At 50.4% G+C, this 25,724-nt stretch overlaps 1 protein-coding gene across 1 annotated transcript; it reads right to left on the bottom strand.

Annotated features, from left to right (window-relative positions):
* Window positions 1-937: 937 nt before the first annotated feature.
* Window positions 938-25,518, bottom strand: ANGPTL4 (angiopoietin like 4). Its single transcript, XM_053372623.1, has 7 exons — window positions 24,893-25,518; window positions 21,478-21,588; window positions 19,724-19,859; window positions 6,841-6,954; window positions 4,937-5,035; window positions 2,441-2,716; window positions 938-1,150 (listed from the first exon to the last, which is right to left on the bottom strand). The coding sequence occupies exons 1-7, from the start codon at window positions 25,388-25,390 to the stop codon at window positions 969-971; spliced, it is 1,416 nt and encodes a 471-aa protein (XP_053228598.1). The 5' UTR covers window positions 25,391-25,518; the 3' UTR covers window positions 938-968.
* Between the last annotated feature and the right edge of the window lie 206 nt (window positions 25,519-25,724).

Genomic DNA, 25,724 nt, shown 5'->3' with positions numbered 1-25,724 from the left:
TGCCCTCTTTAAGGGAGGACCGGATTTTGCAACAGGAGCAACGCTTCCTCCTTGGGAGAGAGAGAGGAGGTGCTGCCCTGCCCGACTATCTCCCCCAACCAGTGTCCCCCCCAATGCCCTTCGCAGTGGCTCCATCCTTCTGAACCCTGTTCCAAGCAGTGAAGGACACACCAAACCACAAGCTGCCACGCGGGACGCCTGCGGAGGGCGGTCCGATTTTCGGGCGCCCCAAGGCTCAATCGCGACTACATATTTAATCAGCCAAGGATATGCTGTTTGTACGCACAATCTGGACAATCACCGGCGAGCCTATCCTTGCTTTGTCCCCCCCCCCCCAAAATAAAATACCCAGCCTGTCGCTCTGAGCAGCGCCAGGCCTGGTAACCGTTTAAATTTCCCAGAATGCCCCAGAGAGATGCTACCGCAGGGGGCATTGTGGGAAATTCTCAGCAGCAGAGAGTCCTGCTGGCTACTGCCATGGAGCGGGAGAAGCCCCTCCTTCTGTTTGGGACATTCCACGGGAGACGAAGGCCTTCCTCATCTTGAGGCGTAAGGAAGTGGGTATAAAGACACGTGGACGACAGCACAAATTTCTGCCGGAGCTAGCAAGAACCCTAATTTTATCACACGATGGCACTCAAGAAGACTAGATACCCAAGATGTCATCTCAGCTGGCCCCAAAGATGCCGAGCTGCCCTTTCTTGCCAACGCCCAACTTGCCCGTGAAATGAACCCTGATGCCCCTTCCTTTCCCACCCACCCAAGCGGTCCCCTGTGCCGCTCTTCCCAACGCGAAGACGACAGTCGTTGCTTTGCCCCCCCTCCCACCCCAACACTAAGTCTTGCAAAAGGAAGGCTTTCAACTGGAAGCTGATAGAGACACCCCACAAATCGTCCCGGACAGGAGCAACGGGCTGCAGCTGTTATCTCGGCGCCACCCAGACTCTCTCCTGCGACCTCCTGGGCATTTAGGATGCCAGGCCCATCTCCGCAGGCCGGATCTTCATAGTGGTGGACTTCAGAGGGTAATAGCGCCCTCTCCAGGTCTTCCAAAAGATGCCTTGCTTCCTCTCGTGCCTCTGTCGTGGGATGGAGCGGAAGTATTTTCCGTTCAGGTTCACGTGGCCACAACTGCTGAACCACCAGCCTCCTTTGGAGGAAAAAGAAACAGCAAGGGCAAACATCAGCCAAGGGCCTTTCCACAGAACAATGGACTTCATTACTTGGAAAATGCTTCAAAAATGGCAGTTCTTGAGCTCCAAACCTGAGCAGCACTGCGGCAAGGGAGTACGTCCCAATGAACACAGCGGAGTTTGCTTGCTTCCATGGCAAACATGCTTAGGTATATCTGAAGAAGTGTGCATGCACACAAAAGCTCATACCGATAACAAACTTAGTTGGTCTCTAAGGTGCAACTGGAAGGATTTTTTTTATTTTGTTTCGACTATGCTTAGGTTTGTGCGGCTAAAAGGATTTGGTGTTCGGAGTGCGATGGCATGAATCTGATTAGAAGCATAGAATGACGGTAATCAAAATTTGCATGTATATTTAAATCTGTATCTATACATTTTTTTGGAAAACATTTAAATTAAATAACATAAATGAAGCAATCAAGAGTCCTTTTTGTTGGGGACAATTCAAGAGGGAAATTCCCTGGTGTCAAAAAGGACTATTTATGTATGCTGCAAGGAACGCGGGTGGCGCTGTGGGTTAAACCACAGAGCCTAGGACTTGCCAATCACAAGGTCGGCAATTCGAATTAGGTCCAGTCGCGGGCGACTCTGGGGTTGCAGCGCTCATCTCGCTTTATTGGCCGAGGGAGCCGGCGTACAGCTTCCGGGTCATGTGGCCAGCAGGACTAAGCCGCTTCTGGTGTACCAGAGCAGCGCGTGGAAACGCCGTTTACCTTCCCGCCGGAGCGGTACCTGTTTATCTACTTGCACTTTGGCGTGCTTTCGAACTGCTAGGTTGGCAGGAGCAGGGACCAAGCAACGGGAGCTCACCCCATCGCGGGGATTCAAACTGAATGGTTTAGTTCATTTTAAATATGCAGGGATGTATGGTATGCAAAATGGACCACAGACAGATAAAACCTTTAAATAAAATAAAGGATACAATCAAGAGTCCCTTTAGTTGGGGATAGTGCAGACGGAAAATCCCAGGTGTCAAAAAGGGTTATGGAAAGATATTGGAAAGTCATTGATATTTTAAGGCAGGCATAGGCAAACTCGGCCCTCCAGATGTTTTGGGACTACAACTCCCATCATCCCTGACCACTGGTCCTGTTAGCAAAGGATAATGGGAGTTGTAGTCCCAAAACATCTGGAGGGCCGAGTTTGCCTATGCCTGTTTGAAGGTGGTTTAAATGGATATTTTAAAATGCTAAACAGAAGATTGAATAAAAATTATAGAAAAGGAAAAAATAAAAATCAGGACTGACCTGAGAGGTGTTTGGCGCAGTTGGCATCCCCCTTGAGGTCATGGTCCCGATCCCGCGTGGAAAAGGGCAGCTGTGGGAAGTCGCCCATGGCGTTCTCCAGCTGCCCCAGAATAGGGCCCAGGAGACTGAGTGTGTAAGCAGTGTCCTCTCCCCCCAGGCTGAAAAGGAACTGGATCCTCTCCGAGCTGCCCTCCCAGTCCTGAAGTTCGATCGAGAGGTGGAACCGCCCGTCCTTCGTGATCTGGTGGACCTTTTCCAAGCCCAGCCAAAAGTCGCCTGAAAGAGAACGGCCAAAGAAACAAACAAACGAAAAGAAAAGAAAAAAGATCTGTCAGGGCCCACAAGCAGAAGATATCAATCAATCAATCAATCAATCTTTATTCCGGTCCAGAGACCCAACAAATTGTTACAAAGCAATGCACAATTCAGACAGCCTACCTCCCGGTTAAACAAGCATTTTGTTCAGAATATAGGGACCATTGGTTCTTGCAACCACCAATAAAAACTTCGCCACTGCTAATGTTCTAGCGTTTGTCTGGTCTTCCAACAGGAACCTGACATAGCGAGCCTCTGATTTTCCCGGGAAAGGTACCAGCAAGGGTAGTATCAGTTCAGCCCTGGCTTGCTCATATTTCGCACAGTGCAGCAAAATATGTTTTATAGAATCGCTGTCTTGAGCACACGAGCAAAGTCTGTCCTGGTAGGGGACTCCTCTCAACACTGCAGAAGGAAAGACGTTTCGTCTGGCTTTGGTGAATAACCTTCGATAATTTGGTACTGTCAGGTTTTTAATGTAAGGTGTTAACTTAAAGACATGCCCATATTGTACTCCTACTGCCAGTGGACTACAGACTGCTGATCAAGATCGCAAGTCACTGTGTGTATTACCCCATAATCTTTGCTTTAACGTCTTTAGGGCGCCTTCATAACCCAGGTAATAAAGTTGGGGGGGGGGTGACAGACCAATAGAGATGGCTTTTTTAGCCATGGTTTTCTGCCATTTGCTGACAAATTCCTCATTGGTCAGGTTGGTACAAACCCTTCCCTAAATCAAACACTGAAATCCTGATGTGCAGAAGATATACAGCCGTACCTCGAAAGTCAAACGGAATCCATTCCGGAAGTCCGTCCGACTTCCAAAACATTTGGAAACCAAGGCATGGATTCCAATTGGCTGCAGGAAGCTCCTGCAGCCAATCGGAAGCCGCGCCAGATGTTCGGGTTCCAAAGAACGTTCGCAAACCGGAACAATCACTTCCAGGTTTGCAGCATTTGGGAGCCAAAACGTCCAAGTTTCGGGGTGTTTGGGATCCAAGGTGCGACTCTAGACAGGAGACAGGTCTCAACCTCTAGGAGCTTACAATGTCACTTCAGATTATGGGTTCGGAGAAAAGCAAATTAGCCATTAGAGGGCGGGATCTGAGACAAGGGCGACCCAGTGCCACTGAGGGATGAGACTCCCTGGCCCCAATTTTTCAGCCTAGCCTACCTCACAGGGCTGTTGCGTGACACTTATGGCGCTCAGTGATAACGTGTAAAAGCGATCACAGTTGTCAAAGTTAACGAGAGACCTATCCCCTCAAAGCTGACAAAAAGGCATCGCTCATATACTCTGTAAAGAATGAAAGTTTTACTGTTTCTCTCACCCACCCCTTCTCCGTCTCTATTTTCTTTCCTCCTCATGAGGAACATGTCTCACACTAATAAATAATAATTAATAATAATAATAATAATAATATTAATAATAATAATAATAATAATTTTATTATTTATACCCTAACGCATCTGGCTGGGTTGACTGTGACTGACATGTACGAAAGGCTCTACGATTTGAAAATAGAAACCAAAAGTGTTGCCCGTGGCACCCTGACCATCCTTCAAGGCACCCCAGGGTGCCACGGCACAGCGGTTGCAAACCACTGATTCTAACTGATCAGTTGGCCTTCACCGCGAAACTTATAATTACATTTGAGAAACAGAAATGCATTAAAAAACTAAATCTTTCCTTTTGCGGTGCTCTGCAGTGCAAGTGTTTTTTTCAGAGCCCTGATCCTACGCATGTAAAAGGTAAAGGGACCCCAGACCATTAGGTCCAGTCGTGACCGACTCTGGGGATGCGGCGCTCATCTCGCTTTACTGGCCGAGGGAGCCGGCGTACGGCTTCCGGGTCATGTGGCTAGCAGGACTAAGCCGCTTCTGGCGAACCAGGTCAGCGCACGGAAACGCCGTTTACCTTCCCGCCGGAGTGGTACCTATTTATCTACTTGCACTTTGACGTGCTTTAGAACTGCTAGGTTGGCAGGAGCAGGGACCGAGCAACGGGAGCTCACCCCGTCGCGGGGATTCAAACCGCCGACCTTCTGATCAGCAAGTCCTAGGCTCTGTGGTTTAACCCACAGCGCCACCCGTGTCCCTATATCCTATGCATGAGCAGGTAGCAATTTTTAAAAATTAAAAAATAATAAAGGGGGGGGGGAGCAAGCAGCAGAAACCTACCGCTCATATTCCCAAATCCATTTCTATAGGGTTCCCACAGCTGGTCAAAATCAACAGAACCATCCAGTCGCCTCTGAATCACCGTCCAGCCTCCACCATCTGCAAAATACAAAGGAGGGTAAATTTCAATCAGCCTGCAGACATCTGGCTTGTGCCCCCTGCCACCCTCACCCCACCAAAACACACCCACCGGTGTGTTGCTTTGATCTGTAATGTTTTCCATATGATTTTTGTGTGCAACATGTTTTAGTACCTTGAACACACACACACACAGAGTGAACTAGGACTGGGGGAAAAGACAGGCCCTGTAGCTGCAAAAACATTTCAACTCCCAGTTTGAGAAACGCAGGGAAGAAGAAGAGTTTGGATTTGATATCCCGCTTTATTACTACCCGAAGGAGTCTCAAAGCGGCTAACATTCTCCTTTCCCTTCCTCCCCCACAACAAACACTCTGTGAGGTGAGTGGGGCTGAGAGACTTCAGAGAAGTGTGACTGGCCCAAGGTCACCCAGCAGCTGCAGGTGGAGGAGCGGGGAAGCGAACCCGGTTCTCCAGATTACGAGTCCACTGCTCTTAACCACTACACCACACTGGCTCTCTGAGTCACGGCCCTCGCAACCCAACCAAACCTCTACCCTTAGCCTTCCAGATCAATCCATGATCTCCATTATCAGGTGATACCTGAACCCAAAGACATCCAACCAGCAAACCGGCAGGAATGGGCCACAGAATCATAAAATTATAGAGTTGGAAGTCGAACTCTCTGCAATGCAGGAATCTTTTGTCCAACGTGGACTCGAACCCACAACCATGAGATGAAGAGTCTCACATTCCACCAAATGACTTAGCCCAGGATTTCGATTTGTCAACTTCAGTTTCTCATTTTCCCAGTCTGAAATCTGTCTCGCCAGAGTGGTGCAAGCTCTAGTTATCTCCCGCTTGGACTACTGCAACACGCTCTACGTGAGGCTACCTTTGAAGGTGACCCAGAAACTACAACTAATCCAGAATGCGGCAGCTAGACTGGTGACTGGGACTGGCCGCTGAGACCACATAACACCGGTCTTGAAAGACCTCCTGTGAGGGGCCGGACTATATTCTTTTCTTGGGGGGGATGAATGAATTCCTATGCCCCACAAATAACCCAGAGATGCATTTCAAATCAAAGGACACATTCTACTCATGTAAAAACATGCTGATTTCTGGACCGTCCGCGGGCTGGATTGAGAAGGCCTTAGTTTGCCCACCCATGTATGCAACTTTGCCTGATAAATGCATATTTTTTTGCAGGGCAATTTTCCTAACGCAACACAGTGTGTGTGCGTGTGTGCGTGCGCGCGCGCGCATGTTATTTTCAGTCACGTATGCATTCCCATGCACACGTCTACTGAAGCACGTTAACTTTTTGGACACAATACTTGGCTGGAGAATTGCATTAGAAAACTCAGAACAGGGCAGGTTTTCAGAGGGCTGTGTTACGGTTCGCAGGCTGTTTTGTCAAGTGAGAACCAGGTTAAAAAGGTAAAGGGGTCCCTGCTCATCCCGCTTTATTGGCCGAGGGAGCCGGCGTACAGCTTCTGGGTCATGTGGCCAGCATGACTAAGCCGCTTCTGGCGAACCAGAGCAGCGCACAGAAACGTCGTTTACCTTCCCGCCGGAGCGGTACCTATTTATCTACTTGCACTTTGTCGTGCTTTCGAACTGCTAGGTGGGCAGGAGCAGGGACCGAGCAACGGGAGCTCACCCCGTTGCGGGGATTCGAACCACCAACCTTCTGATCGGCAAGTCCTAGTCTCTGTGGTTTAACCCACAGCGCCCCCCGCGTCCCAGAACCAGGTTAAGAAAACCTTAAATGCAAACTGTATCAAAATTTTCTCCCGCTTCTATAAACCTCGCATATTTACCTGGAGTCATGTCACAGAAGACTTCAAAGACCTGGGAGCCAGAGGGCTGGATCTGGAAAACACCACTGGTTTGTTCCCCTTCCAGAAACAGCTGGTGACAGCTTGCTGGGAATTCTGCAAAACGAAGAAGCAAAAGCCACTTTAGCATCCTAGAACAAGCATTGATTTGATCGGCCTTATTAAAGATTTGCCATGAATAATGATTATTAACGCCGAGACCACATAACACCGGTCCTGAAAGACCTACACTGGCTCCCAGTACGTTTCCGAGCACAATTCAAAGTGTTGGTGTTGACCTTTAAAGCCCTAAACGGCCTTTACCCAATATACTTGAAGGAGCGTCTCCACCCCCATCGTCCAGCCCGGACACTGAGGTCCAGCACTGAGGGCCTTCTGGCAGTTCCCTCCCTGCGAGAAGTGAGGTTACAGGGAACCAGGCAGAGGGCCTTCTCAGTGGTGGCGCCTGTCCTGTGGAACGCCCTCCCATCAGATGTCAAGGAAATAAACACCTAGGTGACTTTTAGATGACATCTGAAGGCAGCCCTGTTTAGGGAAGCTTTTTCCTATTTGATGAATTATAGTATTTTAATATTTTGCTGGAAGCCGCCCAGAGCGGCTGGGGAAACCCAGCCAGATAGGCGAGGTATAAATAATAAAATATTATTATTATTATTTAATTAATTAATTAATTAACTGCACAGCTATTTTCTTCCTCCTGCTTTGACCATGTTATTTTAAGGAAATTCGTGTGTTTACTGAAAATAATCTACGGGGTTTATCCAATATTAGTCAACGCTGAAATTAACAGGCACGACTCGCTTGGGTTGCCCAGAGTCAGATGTGTGTGTGTGTGTTTTACAATTGAATTAATTAATTACTACTCCCAGCAACTTCAGTGGCTCTGCTCCGCAGTTGACGTAGCTGCAGACAGCCCACCATGCGCAATACTTTTATTTAATTAAAGTCAATCATAATTTTCAGGATGATTTGCACAGATGTATTTATGGAACGGGACGCGGGTGGCGCTGTGGGTAAAACCTCAGCGCCTAGGACTTGCCGATCATCAGGTCGGCGGTTCGAATCCCCGTGGCGGGGTGCACTCCCGCTGCTCGGTCCCAGCGCCTGCCAACCTAGCAGTTCGAAAACACCCCCGGGTGCAAGTAGATAAATAGGGACCGCTTACTAGCGGGAAGGTAAACGGCGTTTCCGTGTGCTGCACTGGCTCGCCAGATGCAGCTTTGTCACGCTGGCCACGTGACCCGGAAGTGTCTGCGAACAGCGCTGGCTCCCGGCCTCTTGAGTGAGATGGGCGCACAACCCTAGAGTCTGGCAAGACTGGCCTGTACGGGCAGGGGTACCTTTACCTTTACCTTTTACCTTATTTATGGAACATTGCACAAGACACTACTTGGTGGTCTTGCAGCTTCTGTTAACTAAATACAGACTTAAAAGCCAACAAAACAACAAGCCAACAACAAACGACAGGACTGAAAAAAATGATTTAAGATCATTAGCTTGCACAACATTTTTACAGTGGACTCCTACTCAGAAGTAAGCCCTATTGAACCCAACAGCACCCTCTTTTTTCTTCTTCCAAATTTCTGTTTTAAAACTATAATGTGGTTTTCGGAAAACCCCCGAAGATCATGGCCACTGGTCCCATCACCTCCTGGCAAACAGAAGGGGAAGAAATGGAGGCAGTGAGAGATTTTACTTTCTTGGGCTCCATGATCACTGCAGATGGTGAGAGAAGCCACGAAATTAAAAGACGCCTGCTTCTTGGGAGAAAGGCGATGGCAAACCTAGACAGCATCTTAAAAAGCAGAGACGTCACCTTGCCGACAAAGGTCTGTATAGTAAAAGCTATGGTTTCCCCAGTAGTGATGTATGGAAGTGAGAGCTGGACCATAAAGAAGGCTGATTGCCAGAGAATGGATGCTTTTGAATTCTGGTGCTGGAGGAGACTCTTGAGAGTCCCATGGACTGCAAGAAGATCAAACCTCTCCATTCGGAAGGAAATCAGCCCTGAGTGCTCACTGAAAGGACAGATCCTGAAGCTGAGGCTCCAGTACTTTGGCCACCTCATGAGAAGAGAAGACTCCCTGGAAAAGACCCTGATGTTGGGGAAGATGGAGGGCACAAGGAGAAGGGGACGACAGAGAACAAGATGGTGGGACAGTGTTCTCAAAGCTACCAGCATGAGTTTGACCAAACTGCGGGAGGCAGTGGAAGACAGGAGGGCCTGGCGTGCTCTGGTCCAGGGGGTCACGAAGAGTCGGACACGACTAAACGACTAAACAACAACAATAATGTGGTTTTGCCGTCTCTTGCATTCCTGTGTTACTGTGTTTTATAGATTGCAAAATGCGAAGCGGTTTAGAAGCGCTCCTCAGTAAATAAAGCCCTAACCGCTGGCCATGTTGAGGGTCACAGATGTTCGCCATGCCTGCAGGCAAAAACTTCCACTGGTAGACTATTAACTTGCAGATAAATCCAATGTTTAAAAAGGGGGAGGAAAGAAGAATCGAGAGCAGGCAGCAACCACAACAGGACCCTGCGGGATGCGGCCACCACCACGTGAACACGGAACGCCACTCGGACTTTGCCCAAGCCACCCTCGGCCAAATGTCAGCCTGACATTAACAACTGCAGAGCCGAAGTTGCAGACAGCAGCTGGCAGGCAGCAAAAGCGTGGAGGGGGAACTGTGTTGCCAAAGCTTATCCCTCCTAAGAGAAGCCACGGCTGAAGCCTGCCGGAAACTACTCCCCATGCAGCTTGGAATTCTGTTAATCCTGATCCCAGAAGTGCTGCGCAAAAGGGGAGAGAAACACTCTGCACATGGTCAGGGGCGGCCACAATGTCATGTCACAAGGCTCGGGTCTTACTGCCGTGATTATTTAAAAGGAGCCCTGACCATTAGTTCCAGTCGTGACCGACTCTGGGGTTGCGGCGCTCATCTCGCTTTACTGGCCGAGGGAGCCGGCATACAGCTTCCGGGTCATGTGGCCAGCAGGACTAAGCCGCTTCTGGCAAACCAGAGCAGCACACGGAAATGCCGTTTACCTTCCCGCCGGAGCGGTACCTATTTATCTACTTGCACTTTGACGTGCTTTCGAACTGCTAGGTTGGCAAGAGCAGGGACCGAGCAACGGGAGCTCACCCTGTCGCAGGGATTCGAACCGCCGACCTTCCAATTGGCAAGTCCTAGGCTCTGTGGTTTAACCCACAGCGCCACCCATGTCCCCGTCAAGTCCATTCTTCGGGGTCCCTTCCAACTCTAGAATTCTAAGGTTCCTTCTTTCTGCACCACCCCTGAGCTGCGCCAAGCGCTGAGCCCCTGGCAGGTGGCTGGACTCTGCCCAGGAATGGGTACCATCTGCCAGCGAGTCAGGGTTTCGACAGCCCCGTGTCAAAAGTCCAGTTGGGAGAGGCACCCGGCACGCGAGGAGGCGAAGGGCAGAGATGTGGCAGGGCGAGAGGGGACTTTGCTCTGGCTAAAAACAGCTGTAGGGGGGGAGGACGTCCCTCCCCACTCTCCCAAAGACAAAGGAAGCCTCTGTCCCAGCAAAAGCCGCTGCATCTTCTGGGCTCAGCAGGGCCCCCCGGGACCCTCTCCTGCCTTGGATAAATTTAGCTGGGATTCTCAAAACAGCTGCCAGCAGCAGGAGATCAGGAAGAGGGCGGAATCCCAGGTTGGAAATCAGGAGAGAGGGAGTTCTGCGAGTAAACATGAACTTTCCCCCAGTTTCTCAGGGGGGAGGGAGGCGCACATTAATGCACAGCCCGGAAAGATGCTTGCATCAGGCAGCCAGGCGTAGACGCTAGCCATACCACGTAGGATATTGGAAACGGCTTCTCTGTCCTGCAGAGAATGGCCGTGGGGTAGAATCACGGGGTGCAGGAAGGAGAGAAGGGACAAGCCTTTGAAAAAGACTCCCCGTTCAGCCGCAGAGCCTTTGCAGAGCCCACCCTGAACAAAATCACGTCGCTAGTTCTCAAGAAACGAACCAGACGCCCGCAGCTTTGCCATCTGGCTTTTACAGTTGTTGTTTTTTATATGAAAGGGGGGGGGGGGGAATGCAGAGGAACAGATAATGGCAAAAGCACGTCCAGAAAGCTGCAGAACACCCACTTTTCCCTCCCACCCCATAGAACAGTGTATTTCCACTTTGTCTCCTTCGTGCAAACTTGCGGACATGAGTTAGGTCAGGGGTCAGCAAACGTTTTCAGCAGGGGGCCGGTCCACTGTCCCTCAGATCTTGTGGGGGCCGGACTATATTTGGGTGGGGGGGAAATGAAAGAATTCCTATGCCGCACAAATAACCCAGAGATGCATTTAAAATAAAAGCACACATTCTACTCATATAAAAACACGCTGATTCCCAGACCGTCCACGGGCTGGATTTAGAAGGCGATTGGGCCGGATCCGGCCCCCAGGCCTTGGTTTAGGGCAAGCATCCCCAACATTTGGTCCTCCAGATGTTTTCGACTACAATTCCCATCATCCCTGACCACTGGTCCTGTTAGCTAGGGATCATGGGAGTTGTAGGCCAAAATATCTGGAGGGCCGCAGCTTGGGGGTGCCTGGTTTAGGGCTTTAAAGTTCAGCACCGACACTTTGAATTGTGCTCGGAAACATCCTGGGAGCCAATGTGGGTCTTTCAGGCCCGGTGTTATGTGGTCTCGGCGGCCGCTCCCAGTCCCCAGTCTAGCTGCCGCATTCTGGATTAATTGTAGTTTCTGGGTCACCCTCAAAGGGAGCCCCACGTAGAGCGCACTGCAGTAGTCCAAGCGTGGAAAGGTGACGGCACGGCTAAGCCTCGTGCGATGCTGCACGTTTCCAGCGGAGGCGAGATGCGAAGGAGCAATTTCCCGAGCGCCCCACCACATTCCCGTGAGTCACGGCTAGCGTTGAGTCACAGGCTCTCCGGGTAGCGGGCAGGCGTGGTTTTTTTTGCAGGCTGACCACAGCACATTCCAGGAAAAAGCCTCTGACACAAAGCCATCTCTCTCGCAGCCGCAGATATTAGATCAGCATGTGCAGAGGGGGTGCGGGAGCGAGAGCTAAGTAGGGGAAAGGGCATCTCAGCCTGGGAACTGCCGGAAAAAGACTGCAGCCCTCAAGGAAAGGCTTTCAACTTTCACCCATTTCCCCCCACCTCCCTCCACCCCAGCTCAGGACACAACATCACACATGGCCGTAATAAGCTGGTCTTTCCGCTCCTTGCAAATGCCCCCAACAGACAGTATAACAGCTGCCATCGCAGCCTTTCTCCTGTGCTCCCCAAGGAGAATCGCCCTGGAGCACGGAGGGAAATTCAACAAGTGCCTCTTTGAGACGGAAGACACCCGGCAAGACATGCCAGGATGTGGAGAGACCCCCTCTGGGGCATATGCCCTCTGCTGAAGCCCTTGTAGCTCAGTGACAGAGTTTTTATTAGTATTAGTTTTTATTAGTATGGACTGTCTCGCCAGAGTGGTGCATGCCCTGGTTATCTCCCGCTTGGACTACTGCAATGCGCTCTCCGTGGGGCTCCCTTCGAAGGTGACCCGGAAACTACAACTAATCCAGAATGTGGCAGCTAGACAGGTGACTGGGAGCGGCTGCCGAGACCATATAACACCGGTCTTGAAAGACCTACATTGGCTCCCAGTACGTTACCGAGCACAATTCAAAGTGTTGGTGCCGACCTTGAAAGCCCTAAATGGCCCAGTAGACCTGAAGGAGAGTCTCCATCTCCATCATTCTGCCCGGACACTGAGGTCCAGCTCCGAGGGCCTTCTGGCGGTTCCCTCGTTGCAAGAAGTGAAGTTACAGGGAACCAGGCAGAGGGCCTTCTCGGTGGTGGTGTCCATCCTATGGAACAAACACCTTCCCATCCGGAAATAAACAGCTATCTGACATTTAGAAGACATTTGAGATTGTGGCTTGTCTGTCAAGATACCCGATAATGTTTGCTAATCGCCCCACCTTGGGCAGACTGGGCCTTTCTTTAGAAATTGCAAATACCTAGTTCCCAAAACCATTGTCCCAGACCTCCCCTATTCATAGGCAAGAGATGCTCATTTCGCTGGATTTGTAAGTAAAAAGAACTATTGGGAAAGGTGTCCCCACCCCCACGATATTCCCTTTTAGAGGAAATATTTAGAGCATGGGTAGGCAAACTAAGTCCCGGGGGCCGGATCCGGCCAAATCGCCTTCTAAATCCGGCCCACGGACGGTCCGGGAATCAGCGTGTTTTTACGTGAGTAGAATGTGTCCTTTCATTTAAAATGCATCTCTGGGTTATTTGTGGGGCATAGTAATCTGTTGATTTTCTTCTTCAAAATATAGTCCTGCCCCCCACAAGGTCTGAGGGACGGTGGACCGGCCCCCTGCTGAAAAAGTTTGCTGACCCCGGATTTAGAGTCTTTCGGGAGCGCCAAGGTGGCCTGGGGATTGTTCTGCGTCCTCTGTTTTTCTCAGGGAATGCTTCTTAATTTTGAAGGGGTGAAGGACTTGCTTTCTGTGGAATGGGCACCCCTTAACGTTTCTGGTAACAATTGACTATGGGGCTGATCCTCTGCGCTGGATGGACCAGTGCTCAGACCCTGGCTAAGGCCGCTTCCTCTGTTCCTAGCAGAAGAAGATGGAAATGAAAGATCACCGTATTTTTCTCTCTATAAGACGCACCAGACTACAAGACGCACCTAGTTTTGGGAGGAGGAAAACAAGGGAAAAAATATTCTGAATCCCAGAAGCCAGAACAGCAAGAGGGATCGCTGCACAGCGAAAGCAGCAATCCCTCTTGCTGTTCTGGCTTCTGGGATAGCTGCGCAGCCTGCATTCGCTCCATAAGACGCACACACATTTCCCCTTACTTTTTAGGAGGGAAAAGGTGAGTCTTATAGAGCAAAAAATACAGAAATTCTGGGGGCACTGGACTGTGGCAGAACAGCCCCCTGGACTCTTGGAGGCAACTCCCTGCAGAACTGCTCCAGCAGCAAAGAGGCAAGCCCAGCCTTGCTCAGCCACTGAGGTTTCCACCGCCCTGGTGCAGCCAAATTATTTTGGAATCCCAGCACCGCAGGGGGAGCGTTGCCTTTCCCCTACTTGGAGGCATGCCAGCCCAAGTGTGCGCCACGGTATTCTCTCTCCCCCCCCCACTTCCTGCCCCAGACTCTCTCTCTCCCCGTCTCTCTTTTCTTCCTCAATTAACCTCGTCGCTCCTGGGAATGCCTTGCGAAGATTTCACCTCTCGCACACTTGGCCGAGAGCCATAGCGAGCGAACGAGCGAGAGAGAGAGACAGGCCTGGTTGGGAGCTGAACAAGGCCAGCTCGAATCTCCCAGCTCGAATTCCCCATAGCGGGTGTCGCAAATGCTCCAACACGGCCGCGACCCACGTAGAGTGCCGTGTCGAAGCAGAGAGAGGCACGTCGGAACAGGGAACCGCTGGCACCTCCAATGTCCGGGGCTACAAAAGTACCATTGTCCAACCATGCAGTGGTTCTCAACCTGTGGGTGCCCAGATGGCGTTGGACTACAACTCCCATCATCCCTGAGCTCTGGCCTTGCTAGCTAGCGGTGATGGGAGTTGTAGTCCAACAACATCTGGGGACCCACAGGTCGAGAAAGGCTGGGACTCCAACGGCTTGGGGCCGATGGAAACTGGGAGCCCAGTAATATCTCAGTGCCATCTCTGTTTTCCCCACTGCATGCGAGAGACAGTGGGGCAGTTCTATTAAGAGGCATTCCTTCTTCAGAGCAGGGGAGCTGCCTCTTCTTAGATCAGGGATGGAATCATAGAATTGTAGCGCTGAAAGGGGCCCTGATGGTCATCCATTCCAACCCCCAACTATAAAATTGGAGAAATCGAGAGAGATATAGTCGCACCGGCAGCATATCTCTTCTTTCCCGTATCTAAAAATGCAAGAAGGGCCTTTACACTCGCCAGAAGCTCGGCTCTGCCCTCGCCGGTTTTGGAAGGAGCCTTTAAGAAAGTCCCATATGCTCAGAGACTTTGCGCCTCTTCATTGGGGGAGATAGGAAGCCCAGAGCACTTGTTCTTTAGATGTCCCTTTTAGGAAGAGGCACGGAGTGAGACCATTGAGGTGAGGCTCACTGACCTCCCGGAAAAGCAAAAATTCGACCTTTTCCTGTTCGGCAAAGAACAGAAGACGACCCGGATGGTCGCCAGATTCTGTGTACAGATCTGCAGGCGCAGACCATCTCCTGACTCAAACTAGTTCGTTAAGAAAATCCCTAAACTTGGTTCCTCGGTCAGCTCCCTGCGGTAGTTATCTTAAAGTTTTAAGTGTCTACACGCTCATCGCATTTATAAATTTTTAATTTATTGTTGTGCGTTGTTTTAATTGTTTGTTTTCATTCTGGGACTGTACCCCCAAGTGTGTTTTATAAGTAATACATTATCTACAGTGGTGCCTCGCAAGACGAACGCCTCGCAAAACGAAAAACTCGCAAGACGAAAGAGTTTTCCGTTTTGGAGGTGCTTCGCAAAACGAATTTCCCTATGGGCTTGCTTTGCAAGAAGAAAGCCCATAGGGAAATCTCCGGCGCCCTTCAGAAGAGGTCCTGGACCTCTTCTGAAGACCGGCGGGGGGCAAAAGTCTTTGCTCCCCCCGCCTGCCTTCCCAGGACAGCTGCCGCCCGCCAGCATTTTCAGATCGCCCCGGGACAGCGGAGAAGTCTCCGCTGTCCTGGGGGCTTTTAAAATGCTGGCAGTCGGGAGGAAAGCCCTCCTGTCCCCGGAGCTTGCGGGGTGGGAGGTGGGGAGAAGGGATTTTCTTCCCACCACCAGCCTTCAGAACAGCCTTCTGAAGGCTGGCGGTGGGAAGAAAAGCCCTTGTCCCCCCCCCAGCCTTCAGAAGAGGTCGGGGGACAGACTGTCCCCGGACCTGGTCTGAAGGCGGTTTCCATAGGAACGCATTGATTGATTTTCAATGCATTCCTATGGGAAACCGTGCTTCGCAAGACGAAAAACTCGCAAGAAGAAAAAACTTGCGGAACGAATTAATTTCGTCTTGCGAGGCACCACTGTATCTCTTCCAGGAATCCTGGCTATAGCTATCCCTGGGGGGGCTTGAACCATCCAGGACACATGACCATCCAACCTCTGCTTAAAAGGGGGGATGGAAAAGGTCTGTATCCGTACAGATGTTGCATCAACGGTAAATGAACCTACCCAGACTCTGCGTTCATCATCTGAAGCCCTCCTTCGTGTGCCTCCTCTGTGAGAGGTCCAGAGGGAGGCAACACAAGAACAGGGCCTTCTCTGCAGTGGCTCCCAGTTTGTGGAAAGCTCTCCTCAGGGAAGTCTGCCTGGTGCTTTCATTATACAGTGGTGCCTCGCAAGACGAAATTAATTCGTTCCGCAAGTTTTTTCTTCTTGCGAGCTTTTCGTCTTGCGAAGCACGGTTTCCCATAGGAATGCATTGAAAATCAATCAATGCGTTCCTATGGAAACCGCCTTCAGACCAGGTCCGGGGACAGTCTGTTTTCAGATTTTCAGATCGCCCGGGACAGCGGAGAAGTCTCCGCTGTCCCGGGAAGGCAGGTGGGGGGGGGGAGCAAAGACTTTTGCCCCCCACTGGCCTTCAGAAGAGGTCCAGGACCTCTTCTGAAGGCCGGCGGAGATTTCCCTATGGGCTTTCTTCTTGCGAAGCAAGCCCATAGGGAAATTCGTCTTGCGGAACGACTCAAAAACGGAAAACTCTTTCGTCTTGCGAGTTTTTCGTTTTGCGAGGCGTTCGTCTTGCGAGGCACCACTGTACACCATTAGGCACCATTCAAAAAGGTTCCTCTATAACTAGGCTGATTGAAACCCAACGCCCTTTTAAAATCTGTATGAGGATGGGAGGATATCGGGTTACTCTTGTTTTTATTTGGATTATGCGTTTTGTGGTTTTATCTTGTGATTTTACATCGTGACCACCCCGAGATGGCTTGGAGCAAGTTTCTATAATGTGTATAGCACAACGTTTTGACAAGGCTGGCATTAATTAAGCTACAGTTATCCAATTTCCACAGAACCTAAAAGCCACCAGAATTGCTGCTCAAGATGTACCGCATTTTCCCATCGATAAGACGCCCCCATGTACAAGACGCCCCCTATTTTGGAGGACTCAGATTTAAGAAAATGGGGGGGAAGATGTATCCGTGTATAAGACGCCTGCTAATTTTTGACATTATTTTTTAGTGGGGGAAACCTAGTCTTATACACGTAAAAATGCGGTATTTGCAAAGAGACGCTGCAGAGATTTGTTCCACTTGGGAAAGCACTACTGTAATTGCCCACACACAGCCACGGGGGATGAAAGCACTCTTGCTTGTGCTTAGTACCAATATTCGGACTTGGTATAAGGCAGTTTTCTATGTCTTGGTTGGAAAAAAGCGCCTGATCTGGGATCTTTAAAGAGCTTTGCCTCCAGATCCGCAGGGCCACGTTTTAACTTGCAAGACACCACACATTCGTGTCTCCAGATGGCTGCATTCCTCAGCTGCTGAGACAAGACAATGGGCTACAGTCTGGTTCAGGGCTATGGAACATCTTTTGCTTGTGCTGTTCATTTGTGTTTCTTTGGTGGTGAGAGAGGTTGGGGTTGGCCTAGGGTGTGGCTGTTCACTTGTGGTTGGCTGTGGTGGTCTTTGTTTTCGTGTGTGAGTGGGGTGGGTGTTTTGGATCAGGTTAGCCATATTGATTTGTATGCTGTTGGTGGATTATTGACCTTGTCTTGTTGGACTGTGTATGTGATAAAGGGGAGCCATACTGGGGTAAAGGCCTCTTCTTCTGTTGGTCCCCGTGTCAGTTTCAGTTTATTGGTTAATTTTTCTAGTAGGGCTGTTTCCCATACTATTTGGTACCATTGGTCCATGCTTACTCCTGACAGGTCTCTCCAGTGTCTGGTTACGGTGTTTCTGGCTGCTGAAAGTAGGTGGGTTATGAGTTCTTTGTGGTGTAAATGGGCATCGTTGTCTTGGAAGATGTTTAGTAGGGCCAATTCTGGGGTGATGTCTTGGCTAGTTATTTTACATATTTCTCGTGTGGCTGTTGTCCAGAATAGTTGGATTTGGGGGCACTCCCACCACATGTGGAGGTATGTGCCTGTGGAGGTGCACCCTCTCCAGCATTTTGGTGAGGTTCCTGGGTGTATTAGCGCTAGTTTTCTTGGTGTTATGTACCACCTGTAGGTGAGTTTCAGAGTGAGTTCTTTCCTTTCGTTGATATGGCTTTAAAGGGGGGTAAGACGCCTGCTTCTTGGGAGAAAAGCAATGACAAACCTAGACAGCATCTTCAAAAGCAGAGACATCACCTTGCCAACAAAGGTCTGTATACTTAAAGCTATGGTTTTCCCAGTAGTGATGTATGGAAGTGAGAGCTGGACCATAAAGAAGGCTGATCGCCGAAGAATGGATGCTTTTGAATTCTGGTGCTGGAGGAGACTCTTGAGAGTCCCATGGACTGCAAGAAGATCAAACCTCTCCATTCGGAAGGAAATCAGCCCTGAATGCTCACTGGAAGGACAGATTGTGAAGCTGAGGCTCCTAGACTTTGGCCACCTCCTGAGAAGAGAAGACTCCCTGGAAAAGACCCTGATGTTGGGAAAGATGGAGGGCACAAGGAGAAGGGGACAACAGAAGACGAGATGGTTGGACAGTGTTCTGGAAGCTACCAGCATGAGTTTGACCAAACTGCGGGAGGCAGTGGAAGACAGGAGGGCCTGGTGTGCTCTGGTCCAGGGGGTCACGAAGAGGCGGACACGACTAAACGACTAAACAACAACAACAGGGCTATGGCACATCTTGAACTAGGGGCTAATCACAACCAGGCCCAACTTGCCCCTGGCTCCCCCCCACCCCCACCCCTCTGTCGACAACAAGCCCCAATTTCTGTTTGCATCTTAAAAACGAACAAAACTGCCCCTTGCTGGGGTCTAGCCCAGAGCCCTGCTTCCCAAAGTTTCCACGCCACGTGGTAGCTGGTATTTCCAAGGTAGACTGCCTCCAGATATGGAAGCTCAATCTTGCTGGCATGGCTGGATTTGAAGGCAGATTATTTCACCTCTAGGAACCCGGCCCCAGCCCTCAGCTCAGCACTGGGGAATTAGCTCTGGCTAGCCAGACGAGAAGGGACGCAGGTGGCGCTGTGGGCCTAGGACTTGCCGATCAGAGGTTGGCGGTTCGAATCCCCACGACGGGGTGAGCTCCCGTTGCTCAGTCCCTGCTCCTGCCAACCTAGCAGTTCGAAAGCACACCAGCGCAAGTAGATATATAGGTACCGCTCTGGCAGGAAGGGAAACGGCGTTTCCGTGCGCTGCTCTGGTTTGCCAGAAGCGGCTTAGTCCTGCTGGCCACATGACCCGGAAGCTGTACACCAGCTCCCTCGGCCAATAAAGCGAGATGAGCGCTGCAACCCCAGAGTCGGCCACAACTGGGCCTAATGGTCAGGGGTCCCTTTACCTTTACCTTACTAGCCGGACGAGAAAATAGGACTTGGAAAGACCCCAGTTTTAAACCTTGATCAGCGTCCAGTGTTTCCCAAACCCAGGTCTCCACCTGTTTTCGGACTACATTTCCCATCATCCCTGACCACTGGTCCTGTGAGCCAGGGATGATGGGAGTTGTAGTCCCAGAAAACAGCTGGAGACCCAAGTTTGAGAAACACTGGTTTAGACAACGCTGAGCTAGAGAGACTCAGCATGAGGCAGTTTCCCACGTTCAATCATTTTCAATGGGTCTACTCGGGAGCAGCAGAACTGAGCTGCGGTAGCAGCAGCCCCCGCTGTCTCCAAAAGATTCCGTTTCTAAGCAAAGGAAATATTTAAGTAAAGGGATTCTGTCCCCCTGCCATCAGCTATGTGTGGGGCAAGATGTGGGACTCACTCGTCATCGCCGGGGACTTTGGCCGGGGACTCTGGCTGTGGTTGCCGGACCGGTCCACACTTCGCTGAACGCTCGCCTTCCATTTCGGACCCTGCGTTTCGTTCTCTCGGACGTGCAAAGGAATCAGCATGTTGACCTGTGGGTTGGGAGAGGGCGGAAGGGAGAGAGAATGAGAGGGAAATATAATTTACCTTCCAGAGCACAAGCGGAAAGTGAAGAAGCCTTTTCTTTGGGAAATTATGGGGACAGAACTACCTAAATTGCGTACAAATTTATTCATGTTTGCTACTACAGTGGCAAGAATGTTACTTGCCCCAAAAGTGGAAAGAAGTCCCAGCAAAGGAAGAATGGATACAAAAACTTATGAAATATAGAGAAACGGCAAAACTTAACAGAAGTATAAGAACTCAAGATAACAAACTTTTTATAAAAGAATGGAAATGGGTTCATTGAATATTTACAGATCAATTGTAAACAGATAAGAACATAAGCAGGATTAATGTAATAACCTGCATCGGGGTCCAGCTCCGAGGGCCTTCTGGCAGTTCCCTCACTGCAAGAAGCAGGAACCAGGCAGAGGGCCTTCTCAGTAGTGGCCCCTGCCCTGTGGAACACCCTTCCATCAGATGTCAAGGAGATAAGGAACTACACAACCTTTAGAGGACATCTGAAGCCAACCCTGTATAGGAACGTTTTTAATGCTTCATGCTTTATTGTGCTTTTTTGTTTGTTGGAAGCCGCCCAGAGTGACTGGGGCACAAATAATAAAATTATTAGTAGTAGTATCTATAATCACTACATGCATTATCCTAGACTAACTGGGAAGAAGCAGTTTAGCAGATTAGTCTGAATTATGTTGGTATCAAGAACCATCCTTTTATCCTAAACCTTTCCCATACAGTGGTACCTCAGGTTACAAATGCTTCAGGTTACATACGCTTCAGGTTACAGACTCCGCTAACCCAGAAATTGTGCTCCGGCGGTGCGGCGGCAGCAGGAGGCCCCATTAGCTAAAGTGGTGCTTCAGGTTAAAAACAGTTTCAGGTTAAGAACGGACCTCCGGAACGAATTAAGTACTTAACCCGAGGTACCACTGTATTTGATACTGCCATTATCACAGCACTTAAATGTGCAAAGAGTGCTTTTAAGTATAAAAAAGTGCCTCTCTCAGGTATGCCTGACAATGTATTTTTTTGTACTGCCAGGTTAAAAGCTTTTGTTTATTTGCCCAGATATTTTAGATTGCAACATGTTTTTTAGCTGGTTGCGTTACTTTATTCCTCTTAAATTTATCATGCCTTATGTTATAATGTTCATTTAAAAATATACCGTATTTTCCGCTCTATAAGACGCACCAGACCACAAGACGCACCTAGTTTTGGGAGGAGGAAAACAAGAAAAAAGATATTCTGAATCTCAGAAGCCAGAACAGCAAGAGGGATCGCTGCGCAGTGAAAGCAGCAATCCCTCTTGCTGTTCTGGCTTCTGGGATAGCTGCACAGCCCGCATTCGCTCCATAAGACGCACACACATTTCCCCTTACTTTTTAGGAGGGAAAAAGTGAGTCTTATAGAGCAAAAAATACGGTACATACATTCTGCTGTGGGATCCAGCAGAATTATCTGTGGAGATAAAGAGCGGTTTAAATTTCTCCGCCCTCCCCCTCCCAAAAAATGAATTCAGTCTGCAGGAAAGTGCTTTTAGGCATGTGCAAAGTGCGTCTAAGAACCAGAATTTCAAACTGTAGGCCATACCTTGCTCTGGAGACTTTTGATCTGCAGGTTCTGTTTGTCCATTCTGTACTGCTGTTGCTTAATCTTATGAAACAGCTCCTCAATCTTCAGGTTCTGACGACTCATCAGATTCTGAAATTTGGAAACAAAGGTACACATTCAGCAGATTTGCCCTGGCCGTCAGGCGCTGTCCATTCAGAGGCCAAGAAGGGAATAGGAAAATGAACAATCTAGCGTTAAGAATGACACCCTCCCTGCCCGTTCATGGCTTTAAATGAGCTGGATCGGGAGGGGCAGAGTCCTTCATCTATGGGGCAGCTCTGTAAATTAAGCAGGTAGATAAATACAGTACAGTGGTACCTCGGGTTAAGAACTTAATTCGTTCCGGAGGTCCGTTTTTAACCTGGAACTGTTCTTAACCTGAAGCACCACTTTAGCTAATGGGGCCTCCCGCTGCCGCCGCGCCGCCAGAGCACGATTTCTGTTCTCATCCTGAAGCAAAGTTCTTAACCCGAGGTACTATTTCTGGGTTAGCGGAGTCTGTAACCTGAAGCGTATGTAACCCGAGGTACCACTGTATTGTTGTTGTTGTTGCTGTTGTTAATTTCATTTCTATACTTTTATATTTTAAAGAAAAAACCCTCAAAGTGGTTTAGGCAAAGGTAAAGAAACCCATTAGCTAAAGTGGTGCTTCAGGTTGAGAACAGTTTCAGGTTAAGAACAGACCTTCGGAATGAATTAAGTACGTAAACAGAGGTACCACTGTATTAAACTCTATGGGGGGGGGAGAATGGCGCCTAGACATACGGTTGTGGGGACCCCAACCCAGGTTTAAGATAGATATATCTAGATATATACACATGAGAGCTTCTAGCAGCGCCCTGCAGAAGTTATCCAACTCGTATCAGCCTCAGTCAACATGGCCAACGGTCAAGGATGACAGTGGAAGCCCAGGAATGTCCCACACCTCTGCGTTTGACACACACTGCAGTTTCGAAATCGGCAGCTGCTTTGCTTCACAACAACCTTGCAAAGCGGGTCACTCGCAATCGCTGGCGGAGAGCTTGTCTCGCAGAAGTGCTTGGAACCAATGAAAGCTCTGAAGCCTCCCTCCCCCCCTAGCAAATTAAAATGACACTTGAAATGTCACTTTTGGCTTTGTTTGCAGAACAACGGGGAGCACCCGGTTTCTCTGGGAATTCTTGTAAAGGCAGGAGAAGCCCATCACTCTCAAGGCCAATCAATATTTAGTGCTCTCGTATCAATAGGGCATTGTGAACAAAAGCATGGGCAGATGCACGCTCTGTTTAAAAAGGCAACCAGCATTGAAATAAACCTTGGAACCTCCCGACTTGCTCAATTTAATAAACCACCTTTGCAAACAGTCAGCGTTTGGCTCGCGAGCCACACTCGGATTTTCTTTGTTGCAATTTCAAACGCTGCAACTTGACAACGGATGTAGACTCATATTCCTTGGATAACAAGTAAATTACTACATGTTTTATAAATTAGTGGAGTGGAGCCTAAGGATGTGTGATTGCAACAACGGCATATTCCTCCCAGGCTTACCCGTACCTCAGTTTCCCTCCTCTTTCTCCATTGTCTCCCCTTAAAGGTAAAGGGACCCCTGACCATTAGGTCCAGTTGTGACCGACTCTGGGGTTGCAGCGCTCATCTCGCTTAAGTGGCTTCCGGGTCATGTGGCCAAAATAACTAAGCCGCTTCTGGCGAACCAGAGCAGCGCGCGGAAATTCCGTTTACCTTCCCGCTGGAGCGGTACCTATTGATCTACTTGCACCTTTGACGTGCTTTCGAACTGCTAGGTGGGCAGGAGCAGGGACCGAGCAACAGGAGCTCACCCCGTCGCAGGGATTCGAACCGCCGACCTTCTGATCGGCAAGTCCTAGGCTCAGTGGTTTAACCCACAATGCCACCCGCGTCCCTTTGTCTCCCCTTAGCCACATATTAAGATCTTAAGGTTCCCGGGTCTCTCTGACGATTGCATATACTTTTCTCTGTCTCCCTCTGTCAAGTTTTTGTTCTCAAGCTTTATATTGCATGCTGTTGGGAGACCTATTGTGCACTCACTAAAGCGTTAGACGCACTGATTAATTAATAAGCAATACTAATCCAAATGATGCTAACAGAGAAAACCCAGCATAGGCAAAAATCATTATGAACGGGAAACTTGCTGAAGGGAGAGAAAACCCAGAGGATACATAGCACCCTCCTTTCGCAACAGACTCTCAGCCCTCCAGCCTCTTGCCAGTTCCTTAAAGCAATAGTTTTCAGCCAGCGTGTCATAGCACCCTGGGGTGCCTTAAATGATGGTCTAGGGTGCCATGGGCTACACTGGCCTCTGTCCCTCTTTCCTTCCTCTGGTGCCCTCTCAGGTCTTTGCCTCCCCAAGGCTTGCACAGCTGTTTGTTGCAGCAGCCCTGGCTACAAGCTCCGCAGGCGAATTGTGCCTCCGGGGCAGGCCAGGGGGTGCTTCCCAGGCCCCTGTGGGGCAGTGTGAGGAGGCACTCTCTTTGGGGCAGTGGGGGCAGCTCAGAGACCGGGGAGGTAGCAGCAGCGGCTGACCAGAGGACTCCCAAGGAGAAGGGAGAGGAGAGGAGCCTGGAGGAACACTCCACAACTTAGGAGGGTGTTCGGAAAAGGGTGAGAAGCTGCCAGCTCTGCAGGCAAGGGGGGCACATAACTGGGCTCCTGAGCCCCACAGGGTTGCCACAGAAAGAAAGCAGTTGGCCAAGGGAGCCATGGACCCAGAAAGGTTGAAAACCTCTGCCCTAAGGAAATGCTGTCCGATCTCAACCTTTGATAACCTGGCTATTGCATCTGGTGCCCACACAGCTCTTCTGCAAAGAGGCACTTATGCCAATATATGGGGCACCCCACTTCTCTCTCTGCATGACCCATTCATTTTATTAATCAAACGGTTTACATTTCACAGCCCTTCGCACCGCTTAGAAAAAGTCTCAACAATCGAAAGATCCGTATGGTACCCGAAAGGTAGCAAGGAAGCATTTGAGGCTAGATAAAGCTCATAAAATTTGAAAGCCAAGACCAAAAGCCGGGTTTACCTCTCCTCCCCACTTAAACTCTATTTCCTAGAGGGCAGCTACCTCCAGGGAGGCGACCCCAGGTAACTTTTTGAACAGTGTTTTTTCACTGGGGGTACTCAAAGGAATCTTTTAATTTATAAGAAAATGGTTAAAAGTGTGGCGGTTACTGCAAGAACTTCATAGATGAGTTCCAGCACCTTCTTTTCCAGAAGAAAAGCACTGTGAACAGGTAAGGGCTTTTTATCTCTACAGCTCCCAGGTAAAGGGCACTTCTGAGCGTGTGCAGAGTGCTTTTGCTCCAGCCCCTTTCGGCTTCAGAATGCCTCTTCTCTACGCTCCCTTTCCCTCCGGGGAAGCACCCCGGGACTCACCTGCAGGGCGCCCAGCTCCGCCGCTTGTCCGCTCCCTCGGGGGCTGCCGCTGGCGTTCTCGGCGCCCACCTGGCGCAGCAGCTGCCCGTCGAGGCGCCCCAGGCGCTCCCGCACCGCCTCCTCGTGCGCCGCCAGGTCGCCGGCCAGCGCGCCGAGCCGGCTGGAGAGGTCGTCCAGGCGCCCGTCGAGGAGGCGCTGCGCTCGCCCCAACTGCTGGCGCTGCTCGTCGGCGGAGCGCTCGAGGCTGCCGAGCGAGGCGTTGTGCGCGCTCAGGCGGCCGCCCATCTCGCGCAGCTGCCCGCGGGTGCGCTCGACGTGCTCCCGCAAGCCGTGGCCCAGCTGCAGGAGCCCGTGCGCCAAGACGTTCACCTCGTCCCAGGAGGCTGCCTTGAAGGCGCGCTCCTTGCTGGAAGAACCGGCAGGAGGAGGAGGAGGAGGAGCGGCGGCGACGGCTGCCAGCCCCGCCGCGCTCAGCACCAGCAGCGCCCACGAACGCATCGCCCCAGCAGACAATGAACTTGGTCAGAGCGCAGCGCGCAACAGTCGCCACCTCGCCAAGAGCGCACGGTTTGGAGAGGCCGCGCCGGACGCGCCCCCTTTTATAGACGCCGCCCCGCCGCCCGCGCGCACATGGCCTCGGCAGCTTCGCCTTGCGCGCCCCCCCTCCGCCCTCCAGTCCCGGCGCTCCTCCTTTCTTTCGCAGAAAGACGGATCCTGGGAGACGGGAGCGCAGGGTGGGGCCCGGAAGCGCTGGCAGATTTTCAGAGCCGTTGTTATCGCATGGCTGCTAACTTGTCACGTTGGGCAAGTTTGTTTTTCCGAGGAACGGACA

Source organism: Podarcis raffonei, chromosome 18, assembly GCF_027172205.1.
Source record: "Podarcis raffonei isolate rPodRaf1 chromosome 18, rPodRaf1.pri, whole genome shotgun sequence".
NCBI classification, from domain to species: domain Eukaryota; kingdom Metazoa; phylum Chordata; class Lepidosauria; order Squamata; family Lacertidae; genus Podarcis; species Podarcis raffonei.
The sequence above is the reverse complement of the archived record's forward strand: the minus strand, read 5'-3'. Positions and strand labels throughout refer to the sequence as shown.